Raw genomic sequence first — 21,216 nt, 5'->3', positions numbered from 1 at the left:
GCTTTTGTCGAGCGATTTTGTCGGAATTGGTTATGCTAATTGGTTAATCTGTGTTTTATATTGGTACTTTCTGGTTGAAATTAGAGGTTTAAATTGTTTTTTTAATTTTTTTTTTTTTTCTGTTTCCTTTTCGTCTGCTGACCGGTGATGTGTTTTCCCTTTTCTGTATATGTTTTTTCAAGATACATAGTGTAGTTTTAAGCAAGTGGTCGGACTATATTTTATTTAAATATTTAAGATCCAACAAAGCAGGCAGAATCCACTCTTGTGGAAGATTTTCTTTTTAGAAAAACTTTGGAAACCACATTCTATTTTCTTTCCATATTATGCAATATCTACATCCTGGCCATGCAAGGCAATGGCCAGGACATAGAGTACTATTACTACATTCATCAATAATAATACTACTAAACATTACGTCGGTACCGCAGGCTCACGTTTGACGAATGTTTTCGACATTTTGGTCTCCCTTTCTGCGACATCATGAGCCCGGCTAGCTCAGTCGGTAGAGCATGAGACTCTTAATCTCAGGGTCGTGGGTTCGAGCCCCACGTTGGGCGCAAGTTTTTCTTCTAGACCTGAAACATGAGATGCCGTTTAAAAGCCTAGCGGGTTTGGTCACTGAACGTGGTATACAGATAGATTTCAGTGAGAAAACACATTTGTCTCTTCTCTTTCGTTTTGCCGTCGTCACTCATTTGCATCCCGGAAGTGCTTCTACATACGTAACGAGGTCAAAATGGCGGCTCACTGCCTGTGAAAGGGTCGAACCTGAAGGCAGCTTTATGATCCTAAGACATGTATAAAACGCCATGCAGCAGACTGACAGGTAAGGGCAGGAGAAAAATGTAATATTCCGTTAGCCAGCTGTTTACCTTTACAGACACATTTTTGTCTTGCACGCTGTTAGCAGCCCGAAAGCTAATGCAGAAGCTAGTTCAGCATGTAGCTTACTGGTTGAGAGTTAGCTTATAAAGGAGTCTACAAGTGACTTTGTCCGGCTGTCTATTATCGGTTTCTATGCAAAAACATAGCTTTCGCTAAAGACCACCATTCTGCTTTAAATGATACTGTTGAATATCGAAATAGTTGCAGAAATAACACAAGGATGCATGCTTCTATTAGCTATAAGACGTGGCTGGGAGACAACAACAAACATACCATAGCAAATGATAGAAGCTGCACAGAATAACGAACTGGAAATCTATCCCCGTACTCATAAACTCCTAGTAGATTAACAGAAATATGCTTATTAAGCCTTGATTTACTCTTCCTGATATCACAAAATGTAAAACTCATAATATTTGAGTTATATCTAGTGTCTGCCTAATTTGGGCGTTTTGGACATTTGATCTTTGTGACCGACAATTAATTCGTTTAATTAATTTCTACGACTAAAATTAAATTGTACCATATACTCATAGTCCATCATACAATAATTTCCCAATATGGCTACTAGAAATTGTATCTAGCAACAGGAGGTTTCTTTGAGATATTTTTAGTTTGATTACCTGTCATCAAAGTCTATCATATTTCATAAGTCTCGGGTGGTCCAAACAGGGGATAAGATACGGAAATGGGGTGCTATACAAACTCTCAGGGAAATTAATATGTATGGTTTAATTGTATTAAAAGTTTGCTGTGCCTATTTCATTTGAAATTAAAACCACTTCAAATAATATGAAATGATTGAAAGACTTCGAATGTCTACTTTTGTAACAATTATTTTTCTGGATGTGTAATCACAAACAATGCAAGTCAATTCAAGCATGTCACTTAATGTATGTTATTTTACTGTGTTTTGGTCATTTCTCCATTTTACCATATTAGTACATTGGTTGTTTCATATCCGGCTTCCGGAGTGGACTTTGGGGCATTTTGCCCACCTTTGAGAAATTTTGTGTCCAATTTTGGTGTTGAGGATTTCAAATAATTAATTCTAAAACCTGCTTATTCTTTTTCTGTAAGGGAATGTGTTTAATTTTGTCCAGGACGTGTTATCTACCAGGATACCAGGAGTTATTTTAGGGATGGGTAGGTGTCATAATCTATCATATTTCAGGAGAGATAGCTGGATTTAATGACATTAGAACCATTACAAATGAAAGTAGGGTGTGATATTAGAGTTATATATAGAGTTTAACTGTGTTCTTCCTGGGACTCAAGTATTTCCATTATTACCTACATAATAAATCTAGAAAAATAAAAGAAATACCAAAATACCTAGAGAAATAAATGTAAATATATGGCTTTTGAAAGGTCTGTATGAAATGGAAGTAGGAAGGGAAAAATGCCAAAATGTGACTGCCAATAGGAAGAAGAGTGATAAAGCCAGAGCCTGTTTTTCTTAGTGGTATTTTTTTTTTATAAGAAATGGAGATTAATTGAATCAAGTTGATTTTATCTTACATGCAACTTATTTTACTTAATTAAAGCTTCCTAAAATGTTCTCAACATATTCTATTTATCTTGTTTCTTATGCCTATTTAGGCCAGTTGACTCTTATGAAATATGACTAATTATGACTTCTGATCAAACCAACAAAACTTCTAAGAGACCTCTTGCAGTATTGGTGTCGTATAACCGTACTTTCTTGCATTAGACCAGAGGTTCCCAAACTGTGGGGCGCGACCCACAGTTTGAGAACTGTGGGTCGCGCCATTGTGATAACAATGGCTTATAAAACGGTATAAGCCATTGTTATCACGTTGTAAGCTGTTTTTCCGAGCTGCCTTTAAACACAACATCAGCGCTACGACGCTTGCACTGGGTTTACACCTGTGTGGCAGCGACGGAGACCTGCTGCTGCTGCTGCTGCTGCTGCACTCAGGGGTGTGTTAGAATCATGGCAGCAAACCAGCAAAAACGCAAAGAACTTTTCACAGTTTTTCCTCCAAACTGACTGAGTTGAGTAAAGCTGTTGGATGCAGCAGTGACGTGCGGTGAGATTCATAGCTGGTGAGGCACTGACTTAATCGTCATCAGATTTACAAATCTAGACCCCATGCAAGTTTACATAAGAAATGTTTACATGTTTACATAAGAAAATTTTGCGCATGCGGACAATGCTGGAGGGCAAAAAGGCTATTCCTTTACATGCCATCCATGGCCACACTGCCGACGTGGCCAAATTCCGTTAACGCAATCAAACTTGGACGTAGATATTATTAAGTTCGTGCTGTGCTCCACAGCAAAGGGAAAATCGTTAAAGAACAACTCAAAACCACGTCTCTCTCGCTCTCTGTATCAGCGCAGCTACAAGCACACTCGTTGCCATAGCAACTGACAACAACGCCACAAAAAAATAAATACTCAGATATTTCCCACACAAAGAGCAGAACATTCAGTCTGTTGCAGTAGTATGGTTTTAGGCTTACTGATTATTTTGGGATTATTAATTAGTGATTGCTGTGGTAAGAGGAGAAAACTATAAATGTATCGCTGCACTTGACTTTACTGCATGGCTAGCTGCTAGCTCGCTGTTACTGTCTTAATGTCTGGGATCATGAGCGCCCCCTTCCTTGAGGCACTGGGGGCGCTGGGATGCAGGTAATGTTAGCTAAATGATGACTAGCTAATATCAACACAGCACCTTAAGCTTAACAAGTGTCCTCTAGGCTACTGACAATGTTGTCTATGTTCAGCTTCTTCAATTCATTTTGTCGCCAAAATAAGTTGATCACTTCCCACTCCCCCCACCACTCACACACATCATTCAACCAGGTAGCCTCTCCATTTTGGTAATCCACAAGGGAAGCCCAGAGAATGTTTGGAAACTACAGGGGGGGGTCCAGGAGAAAATGTTTGGGAACCACTGCATTAGACTATCAGTAGATAATGTAAGAATTATTTTAATTGTCAGAAGAGGTTCAAAACATTCCTCACTTAACAAAAATATGCCTGTCAGTTCAATGGAGAACATAATGAAACAAGTGTGTTTTGGGAATATTTCCTGTCAGGGCTTAGTACTGTGTTAAGGGATTAATTGTGTTTCTTTTTTTCCCACAGGTTTTCTAGGTGTAAGAATAAAAGAGCGATTGGTTCAAATCGCTCCTCGATGTGACCAGACTGCTCGAAGTCTTATTTACCTCCACAAAAGAAATCCCTCAAACTCGCTGACGTATCAACATCTTAACTTTCTGAAACGACAGGTATCCTCATTGGGCATTACCAACCCTATTTCTAACCCAATGTGTTGTGCCAAAATTGATCAACCCAACAATAAATCTGTAAACCATTTTGTCCCTTTTTGCTCCTCACTTTGTTTTCATAGTATGTTACCAAAACCAGCAGTGGACTTCAGCAGCGCGCGGTCCCCAAGCACGACCCGACAGTTGTCGATGAAAGAGATGCCAGCGTTGAAAGACAGGTGGAGAGAATACCGGCGATTAATGCTGAGCTCGCAGCAGTCGCCCCACTGTCGGAGGATGTAACGCGTGAAACACAACCTGAAAACTTCGCTGCAAAGCCTGGTACGCAAAGTGCAACAACTCCAAAAGGTTCTGCGTCCCATTTTGCTGCAACCACAGACGAGCCTCCGCACGTTCAAGTGGAGACGGAGGAGGCGAAGCAGGCCCGTCTCGACAGACAGTGGAAGCCGCTGAAAGTCGATGCGGGTGACCTACCAGATGTCTACGCTAGACTTGCTAAAATCAAACTTACAGGTAGAGTACCTTAAACATCACCGTGTTGATATATACATATATATACATCTCTGGTTTCATTGAGTCTTATTGGCTGTTTTATAATTCATCAAAAAGCTGTATGATTGACAAAATCTTTACTTTTCTCATGTAATGACTGTTTACTGCTATCAACGTATACTGGAGTTTCAATTGGTTGCATTTTCACAACCTCAAAAAATATCATATGCTAGTATAATATAAAAATGGTTGTTTTTCTCTGGGCTCTGCACTGTGACCATTAAAGACAGTGAACTGTAGTTGTTTGTTAGACTGAAACAGCTTGGATAGCTTATTTATTTTATTTTTTTTTGCTTCTCAAGTTATACTTGGCAGAAGTAAGCATGGGTCTGCTGTTGGTATCAAGATATACAAAGTTTTAGAAATGCTATAATGTGTCGATATAATGTTTCCATGGTCTACAGTCCTTTTTATGAAAGACCTGAGAAAGTGTGTTGTTATCCATGCTAACCAAATAAATATGCAAAATTAACTGGCTGAGTATGTCAATTAAGAAACTGTATGTTCAACCCACACTGTTCCCATCAGAACTTCTACTGGATACTTAATCTATGGATATGTAGTTTTTCTACATATCTAACAAACTGATTTTGCAGTCTAAAATTTCACTCCCGTTTTGCACTGCCAAATGATGAAGATAAGATAGAGTTGAATATGTTGGGAGATTTCAACCTGAAATATAACCACTGTGCACAGTTTACATATTAGATTATTGATCACACTTTTACCAGTTAATAATTATCATAGTAAAGTTTCCAACACTGTCTAACAAATCCATCTGGAAAGGTTTCCAGTTTTCCAAGCAAACCTAATTTTAACATTCAGTATGGCTGCCCCATTTAGCAAATGAGGCAGCCATTTGCTAAATGCACAGTAAAGGTTGCAGGTATGAAAAATGCATTGTTACGTCTGGTGGTTTTTCTCATTAAATCTGTGGCACACTGATATTTCTGCATAGCCTTTATGGATGAAAGTCTTTATTTAGTGTCGGAAAACAAAATGGAGAGAAATAAATGATTACGAGTATACTACTAGCACATAAATTAATTAAACAAAGGAATTATTATTAAGTGATTTTTAACTGGGGGGGGGTATTTCTTGTTTTGTCTGTTTTCAGCTCTGGTGGCAACAACTGCAGCAGCCGGTTTTGCAATGGCTCCCGTTCCTTTTGATCCCGTCTTGTTTTTCGTGTCTTCTCTGGGAACAGGCCTGGCATCCTGTGCTGCCAATTCCATTAACCAGGTCGGTTGCTTTCATATTGCTACCCAACATTAAGGTTTCTTACAGGCTGTAGACATCTTCTGAAAGTGGCAACTTTGAGGAAATCTTTTGTGATCTTGTCAACTTTTGTCAGGCGTAGACGGATATTTGTTGACCTCCAACTGTTTTGTAATACAAACATAAGGTAGCTGGACGACATGCTTCTACACGCAGTTGTCTTAGAATAATCAATCATTTTCCAGAAACATCTGCAAGAACCATCATCCTCACCTTTTGTTCTCATCCGCTCCACATTTCTATTTAAGCTACACATCTCAAAAATGCATCGAGTTGCCTGCAAGTTGTCATTATTTCTCTCCTGAAAGCTTTTTTTTTTTTTCATATCTGTAAACAAAGGACCTTTTTTTTCTATAGAGGCACTTAGAATGGCCTGAGTCAGTAGAGCCTCCCTCCACTGTCTTGTGTTGACGTCTTACGTCGGAATTTGCTCTGTGATTTGAGAATTTTAGCATAATGGGTGAACTCTTTGCTAGCCCTTGATTGAACTGTGTTTAGTTGTGGTTTTAGCCTGTAATTTTGCAGAGACCTTGATTATACTGTGAGTTGGTGCCCTTAAGGCGAACCTCCACCTGAGCCTTCACCATATGTCTCATCTTCTGTTTAGTAACTAAATAGTTGAGTATCTGTAGAAAATAATGCAAAGACCTTAGACGAGTCACCTATAATTTTTGGGAATGTTTTGACCCAACAACAGAGCTGGCTGCTTTGCTTTTTTACGTCTCACACTTAGCAGAAGTGTAAATATTTTTAAGATGTTGGAAAAATGTCCTTGTCTTAACTGAATAGTTAAACCCTGGTAGACGTTTGAACAACCCAAAATAAAAGAAAAACATGTGTGCTATGTTATTTAATCGAGATAGCTTTGCATCTAACAGACCATTGAAGGAATTTCATAAATATCCCCATTTATGCATCAAAGAGTTTCCAGAACCAATCACACTCACTTAATACATGCTAATGCATGTATTAAGATGCATGTCCATCGGTTCTAATCCATGGAAGTTCAGCTGGTTCCTGCCCTGTTGATGCACATTTCAAATGTTTAACCTACAAATACCTTTCAGATGAGTACAAGCGTTCAGTCTGGGAATGCAGCAGTTAGTCATCCAGCTATTAGAATTAGACAATTTTCTAATAATTTACTGTAATAATGGGGATGCAAATTCATACTGAAAAATCAGAGTTTTTTTTATCATGACTTAGAATTCCCACCATTTCATTCTTTAAATGCATCAGCAGCATGCATCTGTTTTGAGTTAAGTGAAATTAAGATAAAAGATGGTATGTTTTTGATGCAGGTAAGGATAAAACCTTGCAATCCTTATCTGCATTTTTCTAAACTGGTCGTCCTTAAAAAGAGTAGAAATTGTACAACAAAGACCTCCTGTGCATTTTTTTTTTTACCTTTATTGTGTTGTAGTCCTGAATAAAGAATCGGAATGAAATAAAATCATAATTTGCAGTGTATGCCTAAAGAAAAACTGCATTGTACATGAGCATTGTGAGTATTTTTAGGATTTCGTATTTAATTTTGCTCTAACTGGCAATTATGGAATCCTGCATTGTTTCTGTGGATAAATATATACCGAAGTGAAAAGAGATCCTTGTGGAACCTTTGTTTAAAATTTCTCTCTTTTTTTTATTTCCACAATTGCCTCTTTGAGTCTTACTTTAAATTCAGCTTATGGTGCATGATGCCAAGAAGTGTTTTTCTGTGGCAATGTTGTTGGCTTGTGACCCTGAACCTCTACATGAGAGAGAATCTCTCGCAGCTCTTTTCTCCCTTGCTCTCTTTAAGTACAATGTCATCGGAGTCTTAATTGGAAATGGCTGGGGATGGGATGGGGATCGTGCTTTCAGTCTTAATAGCCACCTGTCTTGATGTGCAGCTGACTTTGATGTTGGTTTTCTTCTGGAATCAGGAAAGACTGAATAATATCTTGTTGGCAGAAAAAATGGAATTGCAGTGCCTTGCAAAAGTATTTTCTCATCTCAATTTTTTCTCACTTGGATTTGACTGGGCCATTTATTCAGCTGAGTATGTTTTGATTGAAACCTGTCTATTGTAACTCTGTCTCTGTCTCTATTGACACCCATTTCGCTTTAAGTGTTAGTTTTTGTCAACATGGTATGTTTGTACTCTCTGTATTAAAAAAAAACCCAAGCTTGAAATATCTCAATTTAAAATGCATTTAGAAAAAGAAAAGTGACACCTATGTGTCCTTTTCTTTCTACTTTACTGTTATAAACCACAGTGTGTTGGTTTGCTCCATTGAAACCCTCCATTGTAATGTGATAATTGTGAAGAAGTCAAGGGGTGTGAATACTTTTGTAATGTGCTTGAACTTAAATTCCTTTTGCACATAGCTATGCATCCGCAAAAGAACAGTTTGTGTTGATTATCTGTTTTATCTTTGACTGTCCACACGCATTCTCAACATTGTGCATTTTTCTAAATTGGTAATCCTAAAAAGAGTAGAAATTGTGCAACTCTAACTTCAGAGCTGCTGCCTTTGGCTTTTTTCCCCTCTCACTCCCTTTCATCCCTAAAATGCCAGCTTTTCAATGTAAGTTTAGTTTGGGATGATCAAAGACCGTTTTTTTTGTTTTGTTTTGTTTTGTTTTCTCTAATACACAGAAAATCAAACAAAAAGCCTGACAAATCAGTGCAAAGATCAAGCGAAGATGACTTCCTAAGGATTTGGTGCTCCACGCTAATCCCTTAATGTTCTGCATCCAAAGAGGCAGAGCAGTGTGCGATCTTGTGACCACACAACTGTCAGATTTCCTCGAGAAACGGAGCGAGGGAGAAATTTATAACGATCCCAAGTCAGAACTTGGGATTCGCTGTGAAAAGCCGAGGCTGCCATTTGTCCCATTGGGAAGCACCCATAGGCCAAAAGGAAATGTTGTGGTTCCTTCTCCAAACATTCATTTATTTTGGAAACTGACCCAAAGGAACCGGAGCATAATAGCCGTGGTATTTTAACCAGAATTCTTTGGGGTTACAGTCAAATTGATTAATAGTCAGAAAGAAAAGCCATATGCAGCAACAAAGCTCAACTTCAGAGTTTATATTTTTGTGATGAGTAGATATAATGGGACTTCTAAGTTATTTGAAAATAACTAACTTTAGTGCTTTTTTTGTTTGTTTGTTTGTTTTCCCCCCCAAGTATTCTATGATCCTAATGATAGCTAAAATGTTTATGGCAAAATCCTCTGCAGGTGGCCCAGCCATTCTCACTTTCAGTCCTGACCTCCACTTCTTCTAACTGGATAATTGGGTCAGATGAAAGTTTGAGGCAGGATGCCTGAAAGACCCCAGGGAGGTCTCAGGGTCCTTGGCACTGTAAACGGGACCTAATGAAGCTTTTGAATGCCGGGTGGGTGGGGGCCGCGGGAGGTGTGTCTTTAGTGTTTTGACAGCATCTGAAGCGTAAGTCACACCACGCTGCTTTGCGTGTTTGTTTAATGAAAATGCAAACAGGCTTGTTTTTGTCTCTTGACTTGTGTCATTTCTGCTGTCGTGACGAAGGCAGCTCGTTTCTGTTGTGTCTTTGTCTCATTTGTGGTGAGCTGTCTGAGGCTGGCACGCACACCGAGCCCCCACACGACTCCCCCTCCTCCACCCCGCACCCTCAACCCCATCCACTGCTTACCACCTCAAGCTGCACCCTGCTGTCTTGTCCTGTGCAGACATGCATTATTTACCGTCTTGCGTGCTTTCGTGTCAGTGCATCTTGGTCGGCCTTTTTGACTGTACGGGTGGGATGATTGAACAGGGACACAGGTTTTACAGACAGCTGTGTGTTACCAGCTGTCTGTAAACTACATGCTTCTTTCACTAATCTTTTTTTTTTTTTTTTTTTTAAATATGAAAGTTTGATTAATTTAAATACATTTTCATTTCATCCAGACCAACCTGTACTTTATTTATTTTTAGGGGACATTTAGTCGTTTTACTTCTGTTGGAGCAATAGAGGAGCGACTTTTACAGAGAACTAAATTGATCTGTGCAAAAATAATTAAGTGAACTCCACGAACCCAATGTTTTCGACTTAAACCCATCAAAGTCTGACGACAACACAAACTATTCCTCTATGAACTTTCTACAATGTCAGTTTTTTTTTATATATATATTATACACACTGCTCAAAAAAATAAAGGGAACACTCAAATAACACATCCTAGATCTGAATGAATGAAATATTCTCATTGAATACTTTGTTCTGTACAAAGTTGAATGTGCCGACAACAAAATCACACAAAAATCATCAATGGAAATCAAATTTATTAACCAATGGAGGCCTGGATTTGGAGCCACACACAAAATTAAAGTGAAATGTTCCCTTTATATATATATATATATATATATATATATATATATATATATATATATATATATATTTTTTTTTTTAAACATGCACATAAAGCAAGATGACTCTTTGAAAATCGCATATGCAAATTTATGGGACTAAACTGTCCCACACTGAAGATCTTTTTAAAGCCAAAGGAGAAAAAAGCAATCCAAAACGGCTAAAGATAAAAATGACTAAAGATGGGGACAGAGGCTTCTCTTCCAGCAGGAAATCAGTCCAATTTAACCAGAGCTACAGTGGGATGTTTCAAAATAAAACATATTGATGTCTTAGAATGACCTAGTCAAAGTTGAGACTGCCACTGTATTTTTTTTTCCACCCTTGCTCTTTTTTTGTTTGGAGGTACTATGTTGAAGGCAGCACCTCTTGAGAATGTCATAAGTTGTAACAAGAGCCTGTAGCTCCTAAAATCCCACCAACTGTGACACAAAGGACTACAAACTCACCCACCAACACTTTTGCCTGATAAAAGGAACAAACAGATAAAAACCCCAAAGGAAAGTTATTTGTCGTCCATTGGTTAGTTTTGTTGGATATTGTCATAATATTTATGATAATTGTAGAATTACATAGTAACTTAACTATTCTGAACTTCACCTTTTAGCATTTTCGGCGTGATGAATGAATTAGAAACTATTCATTCTTACCTTTTTAATTGTCTGCATTTGCACAGATATTCAATAATGCTTCATATTAATGATAGATTGTTGCTGTAGTTTGCCTCGTAAAGGCTTTGGAGAATGGCTGTGGGGGGGCTTTTTTAAGTTTAAAGGTCAGGCACATCAGAGTGTTCGCCAAATGGCCGGTTTTACATGAAAGGAGATCCCTCCCTTGCTGCAGATGCTGCCCTTAAGATCTTGTTTTCCACCAGCTTAGTTAAAACAAAAGACTGAGTTGATCTTTGACTTTGAGGCTTTGTAGATTTCTGTTTTGATGGTCTCCAGCAAGCTGTTAATTCAGCCTGAGAGAAAAGATGGACATTTGCTTTTTAATTGCCCTGGAAACATGGCAAAAATGACTCTGTGGGTATCACCCAATCAGATTAGGATTAATATTTAACCAGCCAGCCCTGTTTAATAGTTAATTTCTTCAAAGCCTTTTGTTTTTGTTGACTGTGGGATGCCGGTCCATTTCCAAATGTACAAATGAATTTCTTGTAGCCTCAGACGGTTGACAGATGGTTTCCTCTGATACTATCATGAAAGGAGTGATGCGCCTCATATTGTCCCTAACAGAAACTCATAGTTACCCAGGGCAAATATTGTTGCTAAGGAAGTGTTAGGTTTCACTGCCGTAGTGTTGATGACATGCTAGCTTCTAGATATGTTGTTGTATCTGGAAAATCAAGCAGAATTGTAGCAGGTTAATGGGCCCGCTTCAGATCACAGTTTCAATCTGCAGCCTTTACACGAAACATTGGATGAGGGGGTTGAAGTTGACCCACCCCCTGTTACACCTTTGATCCATTTCTGGAGGTAGTCACAGTGCAATAATGTCCCTGAGGGGAAGATGGGACTGTATAACGAGTGAGATTTAGTGATATGATACAAATCAAGAGGAGATAGAAAACAGTGAATTTTCTTATTGCCAAATTGCAACTTTTAATTATGGTATTGTCTCTGTAGGATTTACAGGCTTTTTCTGTGTTTTCTTTAATTTTTATTCAATTTCTCTTTTTTTTTCTTTTCTTTTTTTTTACAGAATATTGCATGAAAGCATATTTAGGATAAATTTGTTTCTGCTATCCGACACAATTTATCAATGTTTCTCTACATTATTCTCTGTTTTGTTTTAATTAATTTTTTTGCATTCTTAGTTTTCAGAACTTAACTTACTGTTCTTCATGTTAGAATAGTGTAAAACTGAAACAAGGAAATCAAAGGAAAAGAAAGTTAATATATAAAACTATGAAAACACAAGAAAAGCATTTCATTTCAACAGATTAGGGACAAATTTTAAATACAATTCACATACTATAAACATTCTGATACTTGCATTTGATTCTGTTTATCAGTTGAATTCTTCAGCTGCATTCACAGTTTTTGCATTTAATCAAATGCAACTTCTTTCAGTCTCCCTGTCACAAGACATGTTGAACTAAATCTCATTATATAAAATCAAATTTCATGTTGCAAATGCTATGTTTGTCATGTCAGTTGATTGGATGAAATTCTCTCAGGAATCAATTTATTTCTTATTAAATACGGTGTTTCAAGTTGTGCTGATAGTCAATCAATAAACTGCTTTAGGCTGTTGGAAGGAAACACATGGTGTATATGCGCTTTGTGTTCCGACTTTTCCTCAAGTCTTGACAAATTAATGTAACGTGACCTTACTTCAAAGGAAGATTTGGGCAGAGAAGAAAACAGTAGTTTTCCTGCAGTTGCCAGCAGTATGTCATCATTCTATTAAGATCACGCCAAAACGACTTACGGTGCTGTCAGGGCCACATCTTGTTGGTGCAAACGTACCTCACCACAACGGTCACAACATGAGTCATGAAACGGGACAGACTGATGGAGAACCATGTGGAGCAACCTCCCTTATTATTAACCTTTACTTTTTTTTTTAATTTTTACAAAACTAAGTGATTATGGGCTTCGTGGCCGTCTAGGGAAGTTGCCGACAGCTTCTAGAGACGAGTCAGAGAGGAGGAAACTACTCAGCAGAAAGCATTCTGGCTCCGGTCCTGCTCTCCAGCCAAGTCTGGGTCTGTGTTTTAGTAATCGCTGATCTCCTTCAAACCGAGCAACAGCAAACCCACTCCGTCAGATGTATTTCATTTTTCTGTCAACAGTGCTGCTTCTGGCAGGATTTAGCAAGATAAAAACACAAAGTGGAAAATAAATCACTACTTATAGTACTTTTAATAGCTTTGTCATGGTCTCAACTAGGTCAGCTGTTAATTATAATTTCTGTCTTGTATTTGTAGGCTTATTTTATATTGCAAAAAAAATATTTTTCTCAAAAAAAAAAAAACATTTTCTTTAACTTACTACTTTTACAATAGACTTTCATATTTATGGCATTCCTCAAAATAAAATGTAAACAACAATGTCCAAGTGACCCTTTCATCAAGATAAAAATGAATAAAGTGAAGATGCAAGTTTTGTCAATGATAGTTTTTAAAAGTTCAAAAGTAACTAGATTTAATTATAAATATTTTTTGAAGCCTTTAAGATGTGATTTATATTTATTACCTGCATGTGTTATTCATCTATCTGTCAAGTGTAAATCGGATTTATTTAGATAATATATCTGTACAGTTAAATGTGATTAAATTAGGTCAGTTAAAAATGTATTTGGATAACTTGCGTAATAACACAAAGAAAGGTTATAGACTTAATATTGCAAGGGTTTTATATTTTAAATTATATATGCTCATTTTGACCACCTACTGCAATGACACTAATATATTAAATACAAACAGTCTTTAATATTTTTCTGGCATGGATCTGTTCACCCTAATGATCACAGAGCCCCTATATTTAAACGAGGGTCCTTTGCCTGACATAAAATCTTTGTGTGGTTAAATATTTGTGCAAAGTAGCAAAAGTTTCCTCTTTTTTTTTTTCTTCTTTCAGCTTTTGTCTGCAAGTATTCAAAACCTGAAGTTGTTTTTGTTTTCCGTCAAACCCTGTTTCTCCAAATAGCCCATTATGGCATGAGTATACTTCAACTATTCTGACAGTAAAATGAAAAGCTTCTGCTGTGATGCAGAAGATCTTTGCTAACGCTCATGTTAGTCAGATGAGTACACGCTGGGCTGTGATGCGTGGGACGGTTACTGCTGTGAAATCTGAGAGAGAAGTAAAGAGCAAATTTTCGTGGAATGTCCTGCTGTTTTGTGTTGAACTGAGACGTAATGTTTTCTTCTTTTTTTTTTTTTCTTTTTTTCTATTCCTGGTTTTCGTTTGTTAAACTTCTTTGGATATGATCACATGTGTAGATGTAATAACAGAGCGCACACTTTGTATTTAAATCTCCGGTCCCTTCAAAATGGTAAAAACAACCAAGTGATGTTTAATTGATTGGGTTTTAAAGAATGTATCTGTTTCCCTTAATGAGGCTGGTTAAAGTAAGAGAAGAACATACTTACAGCATTTTCTTGTGACAATTACAGATTTGTTTACATGTTGAGCTTTTTTTTTTCATGAAGCTCAAGTTTTCACCCTCTATTTGAAGGTAACTTAGCCAGAGGAAAGTAGGAACACTCCTTTGTAATGCTGAGATCCGTGGATAATTAACAAAAGCAGCCCTGTTTATGGTGTGCCCATGAGCCAATACTGCATGCTAATTAAATTCAATCTGAGAAGTTTTTGGGGCAAGGGCATTGCTGGAAAACAGAACGATTACCGGCAAGTATTTTCTTTTTCTTTTTTCTCCAAGTTTTGTGTGCGTCATTTATTTTTGTTTTCTGGCTCTGCCTGTTTTTGCTCAAAATCACATTTGGTTGTTTCAAAGGGTTCGACGACTTATTCAGCTTTAGAGGCATCATCCGAATATGGAAGTCCACGCTTTATGGTTTAGTTTATTTTCTCCCCCAGAGTCAATTTGTCGTATAGCCAAGCAGACAATTAAATAACGAAAAGTAAACTAACACCGCCGTATTTAAGACACTTGATGTACAGATGTGTAATTTTTCAGTTTCTACTTGGGCAAATCAGCCTCATCAGACTGTTGAGGCTGATTTGCACCGCAGGGCATTGCAACTAAGAACAGATAGCAGCAGGATTTCACTGCCATGAAAACATCTGCCTTGTAATTTACTGAAAGTTGCACAGCATTATCTTACATCTTCGGCTAATACAATCCACTTTAATTATTTAGATTGACAAGGGTGATAGTTAGATCCACTACTGAAACATAATATTGGGTTCAAAAGAGCAAGGTAACTGTGGTAATACTTTTGGGTGAGCTAAGAATCCCTCTATGTTTTTGCATGAATAAACAGAGTAACAAGTCCCAAACTGTCCTCTATCCAGGTTTGATTGGTACTTTTATTGCAATTTCCGTGTTTTTCTTGTGGAACTTAAGGTTCATTAGACTGAATCTAAAGTTCATCCTAATGTCAAAAAGAATTGAAAATGCTCCTTCTATGCGTATTAACAGAACTTGGCAAGCTTTTTGAAACCTTGAGGTGTATTTTAAATAATCTATTTTCAGTGTAGACTTCTTTAATTTAGTTTTAACTAGTCTAAATAAGTTGCATAATATAAGACTTATTAGAACCGTGAAATAGCCGAGCTCCTTATTTTTGTTGCTTTGAGCTTGTCCAAAATGCAACAGCTTGTCTTCTAATTCTTATCAGGCAGGTGAACATGCATTACCTCTCTTCTGGCTGCTTTGAATTGTTCTGTTTTGGATTTTTCAGAAAGTCACATTTTCTCGCTGAGTCTGCTTCACATCACATGTTATAAATTGGAGGAATCTTCCTTTTGTAAAATCTTCTGTATCGGCTCGGCATTGTGAAAACATCACATTAACAGCCAGGCGCCTCACATTTAGACCAACTCTCTCTACTGCTGGTTGAGTAATTGTGTCTGCGCTCTCACCGTCTGCACATATCTGAAATTTTAAAAGGTCTGGTCTCCAATGATGGTTATTCAGACTGTATATTTTCTGCTCTTTAACCACCATCATTGTCCTCTGTCCTTCATTATGTAACCAACAAAGCCCATCCTGACGAACTGAAAAATGCCACGGCTGATATTTAGCATACGAAAAAGGTTGTGTTTTGTGTGACCATGGGTGGCCTTTTAGTTTTACTCATAATAGTCTCACTAAACGGAGAAATATCCTTGAGGCTTCAGTTGTTGCGAGGCCTGTTGGCGTGCCAGACCTGATTTTTGGGTAGAAAGAACTCAAAAATATACTCTTGTTCTGAAATTGTTTTTATTCATTTCAATTAGCACCTGTGTTAATATATATTCTTTAAGCACAAATATTGGGAAAAATATCAGACGTAGGAAAAGACAAAGTCCTCTGTGTTTGAAATGCAAATTTCCTTAATATCATGTTCCTATTTTCTAATATTGCCATAGTATACATTTTTCTGCTTCAAACAATACCGGCAACACTTCAGAGGAATAGATTAGTCCATCTTCCGTTTGTTCTTCTTTCTTGGTGTCTCATTAGGCTTATCCTTTCCACGTGTTGATTCACCTGCTGGTGCTCCGCCTCTCGTTCGACTCACTTAAAGATGGAGCGCTGCTTTGCTGGGTGAGGATCTCTGTCTGACCGAGATTCGCTGCAGACGCTGATGGTAGTTAAAAGGAGTCTGCCAGGCTCTGTCGTGTAGTAACTGCTCATTAGTGCTCAGAGAACAGTTCAAAGTGTGTGTCTCTGGGTGTGTGTAACAAGTGCATATATATTTACTCAGGCACTGTGGCCTTTTAACTTGCCCCTTTGTGCTGTTTTTTTTTTCTTTCTTTCTTTCTTTTTTTGTCTTTTGATCGAGAGCAAAACATAGGTTCTGTGAAATTACAGTTGTTTTTGCTGTTTATGTCTAAAGCTCAACATTACCTTGCACCTAATAAAGTAATCCTCATTGCACTGGCAACCACTAATGGCATTTCTTTATTTATCTGTTGTCAGCTTTTTTTTATTCAATTGTGCTAAGCCGCTTATGTTTCCTCAATAAAATGAGATACATTTTCATTATTACGTTTTGCATTTATTCCCAACCACAAAATGAAGACGTTACCAAAGACTAAACACACTTTAAGGTATAAAATGCTGTCTCCTGTATGATAAAAAAAATAAATCACTATTTACATAGTAAAAGTAGTAAATAAATAAGTATATTTTATTTAAAAAATAATAAGGTGTGAATAATTAGTATGAGATGAGACAGAAGTGGACTTATAAACAACTAGAACTTATTTCTGTTATCAATTCAGCTCCAAATGAAAAAAATAATTGTTTCCCTGAAACAAGTAACAATAAGAGCATTATATATATATATATATATATATATATATATATATATATATTATACACACATACAGTTAATCAGAGTTGCATTTCTTTTACACGAAAGGTTATTGATGAAGCAAGAGATCAAGCAGAAGTTGACTTTATTGACCTCCTGCAACAGGAGGACTAGCCTAAGAAGTCAGTGTAATTCCTTATTCAGCAATAAACTCTGTGTTATTGCCTGCATTCAGTCTCAGTGATAACCACTTGTTTTAAGATATATGGGAAGGAATAGTACAGGGGATGAAAAATCCAGCATCCAACTGCAGCCCGACACAATAAACTGAACAAACTGCTAGAAAAGCATTTCTTCTTTCTAACATCTGACAACAAGGTTACCTACTTTCAAACAAATGTCCCCGTGATTCTTTCCTGGCTCCTGTCACGATGGATATTGATGTAGTGCCAATTCCAAACAAGCACACAAGGAGATCAAAGAAAGTGCCATAAATTCAGTACAGGCTTTTTGTTTTTTATTCCGGATTCTGTTCACACATGAGTTTCACAGCAAGAGACTTGATGCTACTCTCACAGTGTGCAGTGAGAGAGTGAGTTTGTTTCATTTAGGTGGTCAAACATGATGGACATGCTAGTGTAGAAATAGCTATTTTAGATTAAAGCAAATTAAGAATGATTGTTAAGGTTCCCAATATGTGGGTCAGTAAAATCTTTCCTGTATAGATTGCTCCCCAATAAGATATGGCAAAAAATATCCCATGATCATATAATCCTATGATCTTACTGTCATTTCTTGTTTTTATTGAACTGTACATACTGCGTTTGGTCTGTCTTCACTTTTTTCTAAGTTTTAGTTGGGATTTTTCACCAGTCCACTTTAACAGTACACTGTCCAGACACAAAATAAACAAAGTGTCTTGTGGCCCAACCTCTGAGAGTGCATCTTCATTATGGGTAAAGCAAGAAACAATATTTAGGGAGAGCAAACTAAACACTCCACTTTAAACAAACTTTCCACCACCTGACCATCCATCTGGATGCTATTATATTTCGTTATTCACCCTCAAAAACAACTGGTTCTGTGTTTAGGTCATCAATTGAAGTAACCCGACATGAGCTAGCTCTCTATTTTTATTCATTTATTTCTTTGCTTATTTACATTATGCGTATTGGCTCTCATTGTGAAATGATACACATATTTACTCTTCTTTTCTCCCACAAATTGCATGTTAATATGTCCAACTTCCTTAAAAAGCTGCTCTGCCATACACATGTCCCTGGTTTTGTTGTGGGGAAAAAAAAAAATTGTTTGAAAGTTTGACTGAAAGCTGTTTTTAATTCTGGCCACCTTAACTAATTAATTAAGTTCATTAGTTAATACAATTTTCACTCACATAAAATCAAGACATTTGATGTTTAGCATGTTTAGCTAACTATATTGCAAACTTTTCTTTTTAAATAACTGATCGAAATACAAACTATATGCATATATAAATTGTGTTCTTTTTATTTTACGTTTTATTAAAGAAGCATGTTAAAATTAACAGTGGCTAATAAACTGCTCACCAAATCCCGATGACTTTTATCCATAAGTGAAATTTGCTGTTTGGGGGTAAATGAGTGACACACAGACTTTAAGAAATCTGTACTCCTTCCACTGAGGTCCTCATCATTTTTGATTTGATTGGCTTGTTGAATGAGCTTGTCCAAACGAAGGAAAGATTTTATCCATGGGTCATTGCTTGGAATACAAATCTACCAGAGGTGCTGACGGCTGCTGTCATGTTTTGGTGAACAGCGAAGGACTTCATAGGCATCCTGTCTTTTTTCCCAACGTTGAATTTCTTCCAGATCTTCCAGACTAGCCATATCGGAGCGCTGTTGAGGCTGACTCATACGCATTCCCCTCTGCTTCCAGGCTGCTTGTGGTCAGACACAGCTGCAGATTGAAAATGTAAACACTCACGTTCTCTCAAACATACACATGGCCATGCTCAGGCCTTTGTTTCAACTGTAGAGAGGCTTTCAAACTTCACGTCATGTCAGTCACACCCTCACAGTTATTTGCAAAATGACCCCCTCACGGCGGAAAGGACTGTTTATTTCTCTTTAAACAAGTGACCACACACACAAAGCGGGTGCCTAATTCTACTTGCTCAGCTTTTGCTGATATGTTTTCCTTCAGCTTGTGTGACTGAATAGAAAGCGGTCAACTGTCTGCACAACTAATGGCAATCAGAAATGGCTAAGAAATGGCCTCGTTAGGCCAAAACATTAACTTATCAGACTCAGTCTGGAGATATGGAAGGTCATTCCAAGGATATTAATGCTGTTTGCACAGTTTATATGTTTAGTAGAGTTAAAGTGATTGTCTGAACATGATGCAGCGTCTGATTCAGTGGTAAACGATACCCAGTTCTTTTCTGCAAACACTTACGTGTTTTTTTTTATTCAGTTATTTTTGAAAAGGAACAGTGTATGGTCATGAACCTACTTAGACCCTCTTAATCTGCCAGATTTAGCCACCATGCTAAATTTGGTATCAAACCATAAAAGAATGAAATAAAAGATACATTTATACCAAGAAACCAGCAACCCTCAACCTACTAAAACTGAATCAATTAGGGGGAAAAAACGTGCCAAACACAAGTGTAAGCTTTAATAAAGACATAAAATAAAGAACACTGTTAAAGCTGGTGCTAAACTGTAAAATGTAATAGTTTTGATCTGACTTATGAACATTAAGGTTTAGTTCAGAGTAATATCAAGATATGAAAAATCAGTTGGCCGGAGAACCGGTGTGAGAATAAAGATGCTTGTTGGACAACTTTTGCACATGCATCATGAAGCATACATTTTGTTTTTAACTTTTGTGCAGACGTCTGATAAAAAGGTCCTAAAATTAGTGGTCTGGGAACAGAGCCTTGCGGGACCTCTACTGGCAGTCAGTCTGGACAACTCGACCATGATGACAGTATCAAATGCCTCTCCGAGCCTAAAAAGACAGCACAGACACCACTACCCTTATAGAGTAAGGGTTGAATTTTTCCCCACATCTTTTCTACCTTAAATATAGCCAGACGTACCCCCGTTGGTTAATGGCGTGATGTCTCACTTTTATCATTGCGTTCAATGACAGAACCTACTCCACTTCCCAGGCAGCTGCCTTAAAAGAAAATGTTAATTCAGTGTGATTATCTTAACTGTCAACATATTTAGCTTTGTACCTTTTCAGTGAACCTATAATTTTTGCCACTTTGAGTTCGTCTGTTCCTTCCAGTCTAAGGGCAGGCTGTGTGGCTTTAACAGAGCTTTAAAAAAAACAAAAAAAAAAACATCAGATTGTGTTAAAGTTATGTCATCTCAATGCAGTGAACAAATGGCTTTAATATCTCGTCAAGCTTTTTTCTTTTGTTTGTAATCCAAGTCTTCCCTCACACCAGGAGGCACTGTGGTCTTGTCATTGTAACGCATAAAGAATATAAAAAAAAAAAAAGGAATTTAACAGATCAGATCAAAACCATGACCTAAGCTTTGCCTCACAGCTTGAGACTGAGCTCCACATCAGTTGGATACAAATTACTATCATTTAGCTTTTGTTGAAGTTATTAATAGAGATAAAGCTCTTGCTGGCAATCTCTCCTTTGCTCAGGTCAAAATATTATGAATCCTCTATTATCTTCTCCCTTTTAAGATTTTTTTTTTTTAATATGGTTGTTTCTTTTAAAGCCGCTTTCTAGCACACCTCTGCTTTTCCTTTTCCTTTTCCTGTCAGTATCTCCAAAGGAACAGATTATCTTCAGGGCAGAGGCAAGGCGGCTGTGCTGAGCATTAATTGGCTGATTAACATGAGGACAGTTTAGCACTTCACTGTCCCGCACTCAGCCCATTAATCAGGAGCGAGGCCGTGCCAGCTG

At 37.5% G+C, this 21,216-nt stretch overlaps 1 protein-coding gene and 1 non-coding gene across 2 annotated transcripts in view; both read left to right on the top strand.

Annotated features, from left to right (window-relative positions):
- Positions 1-487: 487 nt before the first annotated feature.
- Positions 488-560, top strand: trnak-cuu (transfer RNA lysine (anticodon CUU)). The gene has a single exon. It is a non-coding gene; the product is annotated as a tRNA-Lys (tRNA).
- Positions 561-672: 112 nt separating this feature from the next.
- Positions 673-21,216, top strand: part of cox10 (cytochrome c oxidase assembly factor heme A:farnesyltransferase COX10) — a 32,947-nt gene continuing 12,403 nt past the window's right edge. The window contains exons 1-4 of the mRNA XM_007571398.2: positions 673-829; positions 4,009-4,151; positions 4,274-4,664; positions 5,821-5,945. Of these exons, the coding sequence (XP_007571460.1) occupies positions 799-829; positions 4,009-4,151; positions 4,274-4,664; positions 5,821-5,945 (690 nt within the window). The 5' untranslated portion in view covers positions 673-798. The remainder of the gene's footprint in view (positions 830-4,008; positions 4,152-4,273; positions 4,665-5,820; positions 5,946-21,216) is intronic.

Source organism: Poecilia formosa, unplaced genomic scaffold (assembly GCF_000485575.1).
Source record: "Poecilia formosa unplaced genomic scaffold, Poecilia_formosa-5.1.2 Scaffold7, whole genome shotgun sequence".
Classification (NCBI taxonomy): Eukaryota; Metazoa; Chordata; class Actinopteri; order Cyprinodontiformes; family Poeciliidae; genus Poecilia; species Poecilia formosa.
The sequence above is the reverse complement of the archived record's forward strand: the minus strand, read 5'-3'. Positions and strand labels throughout refer to the sequence as shown.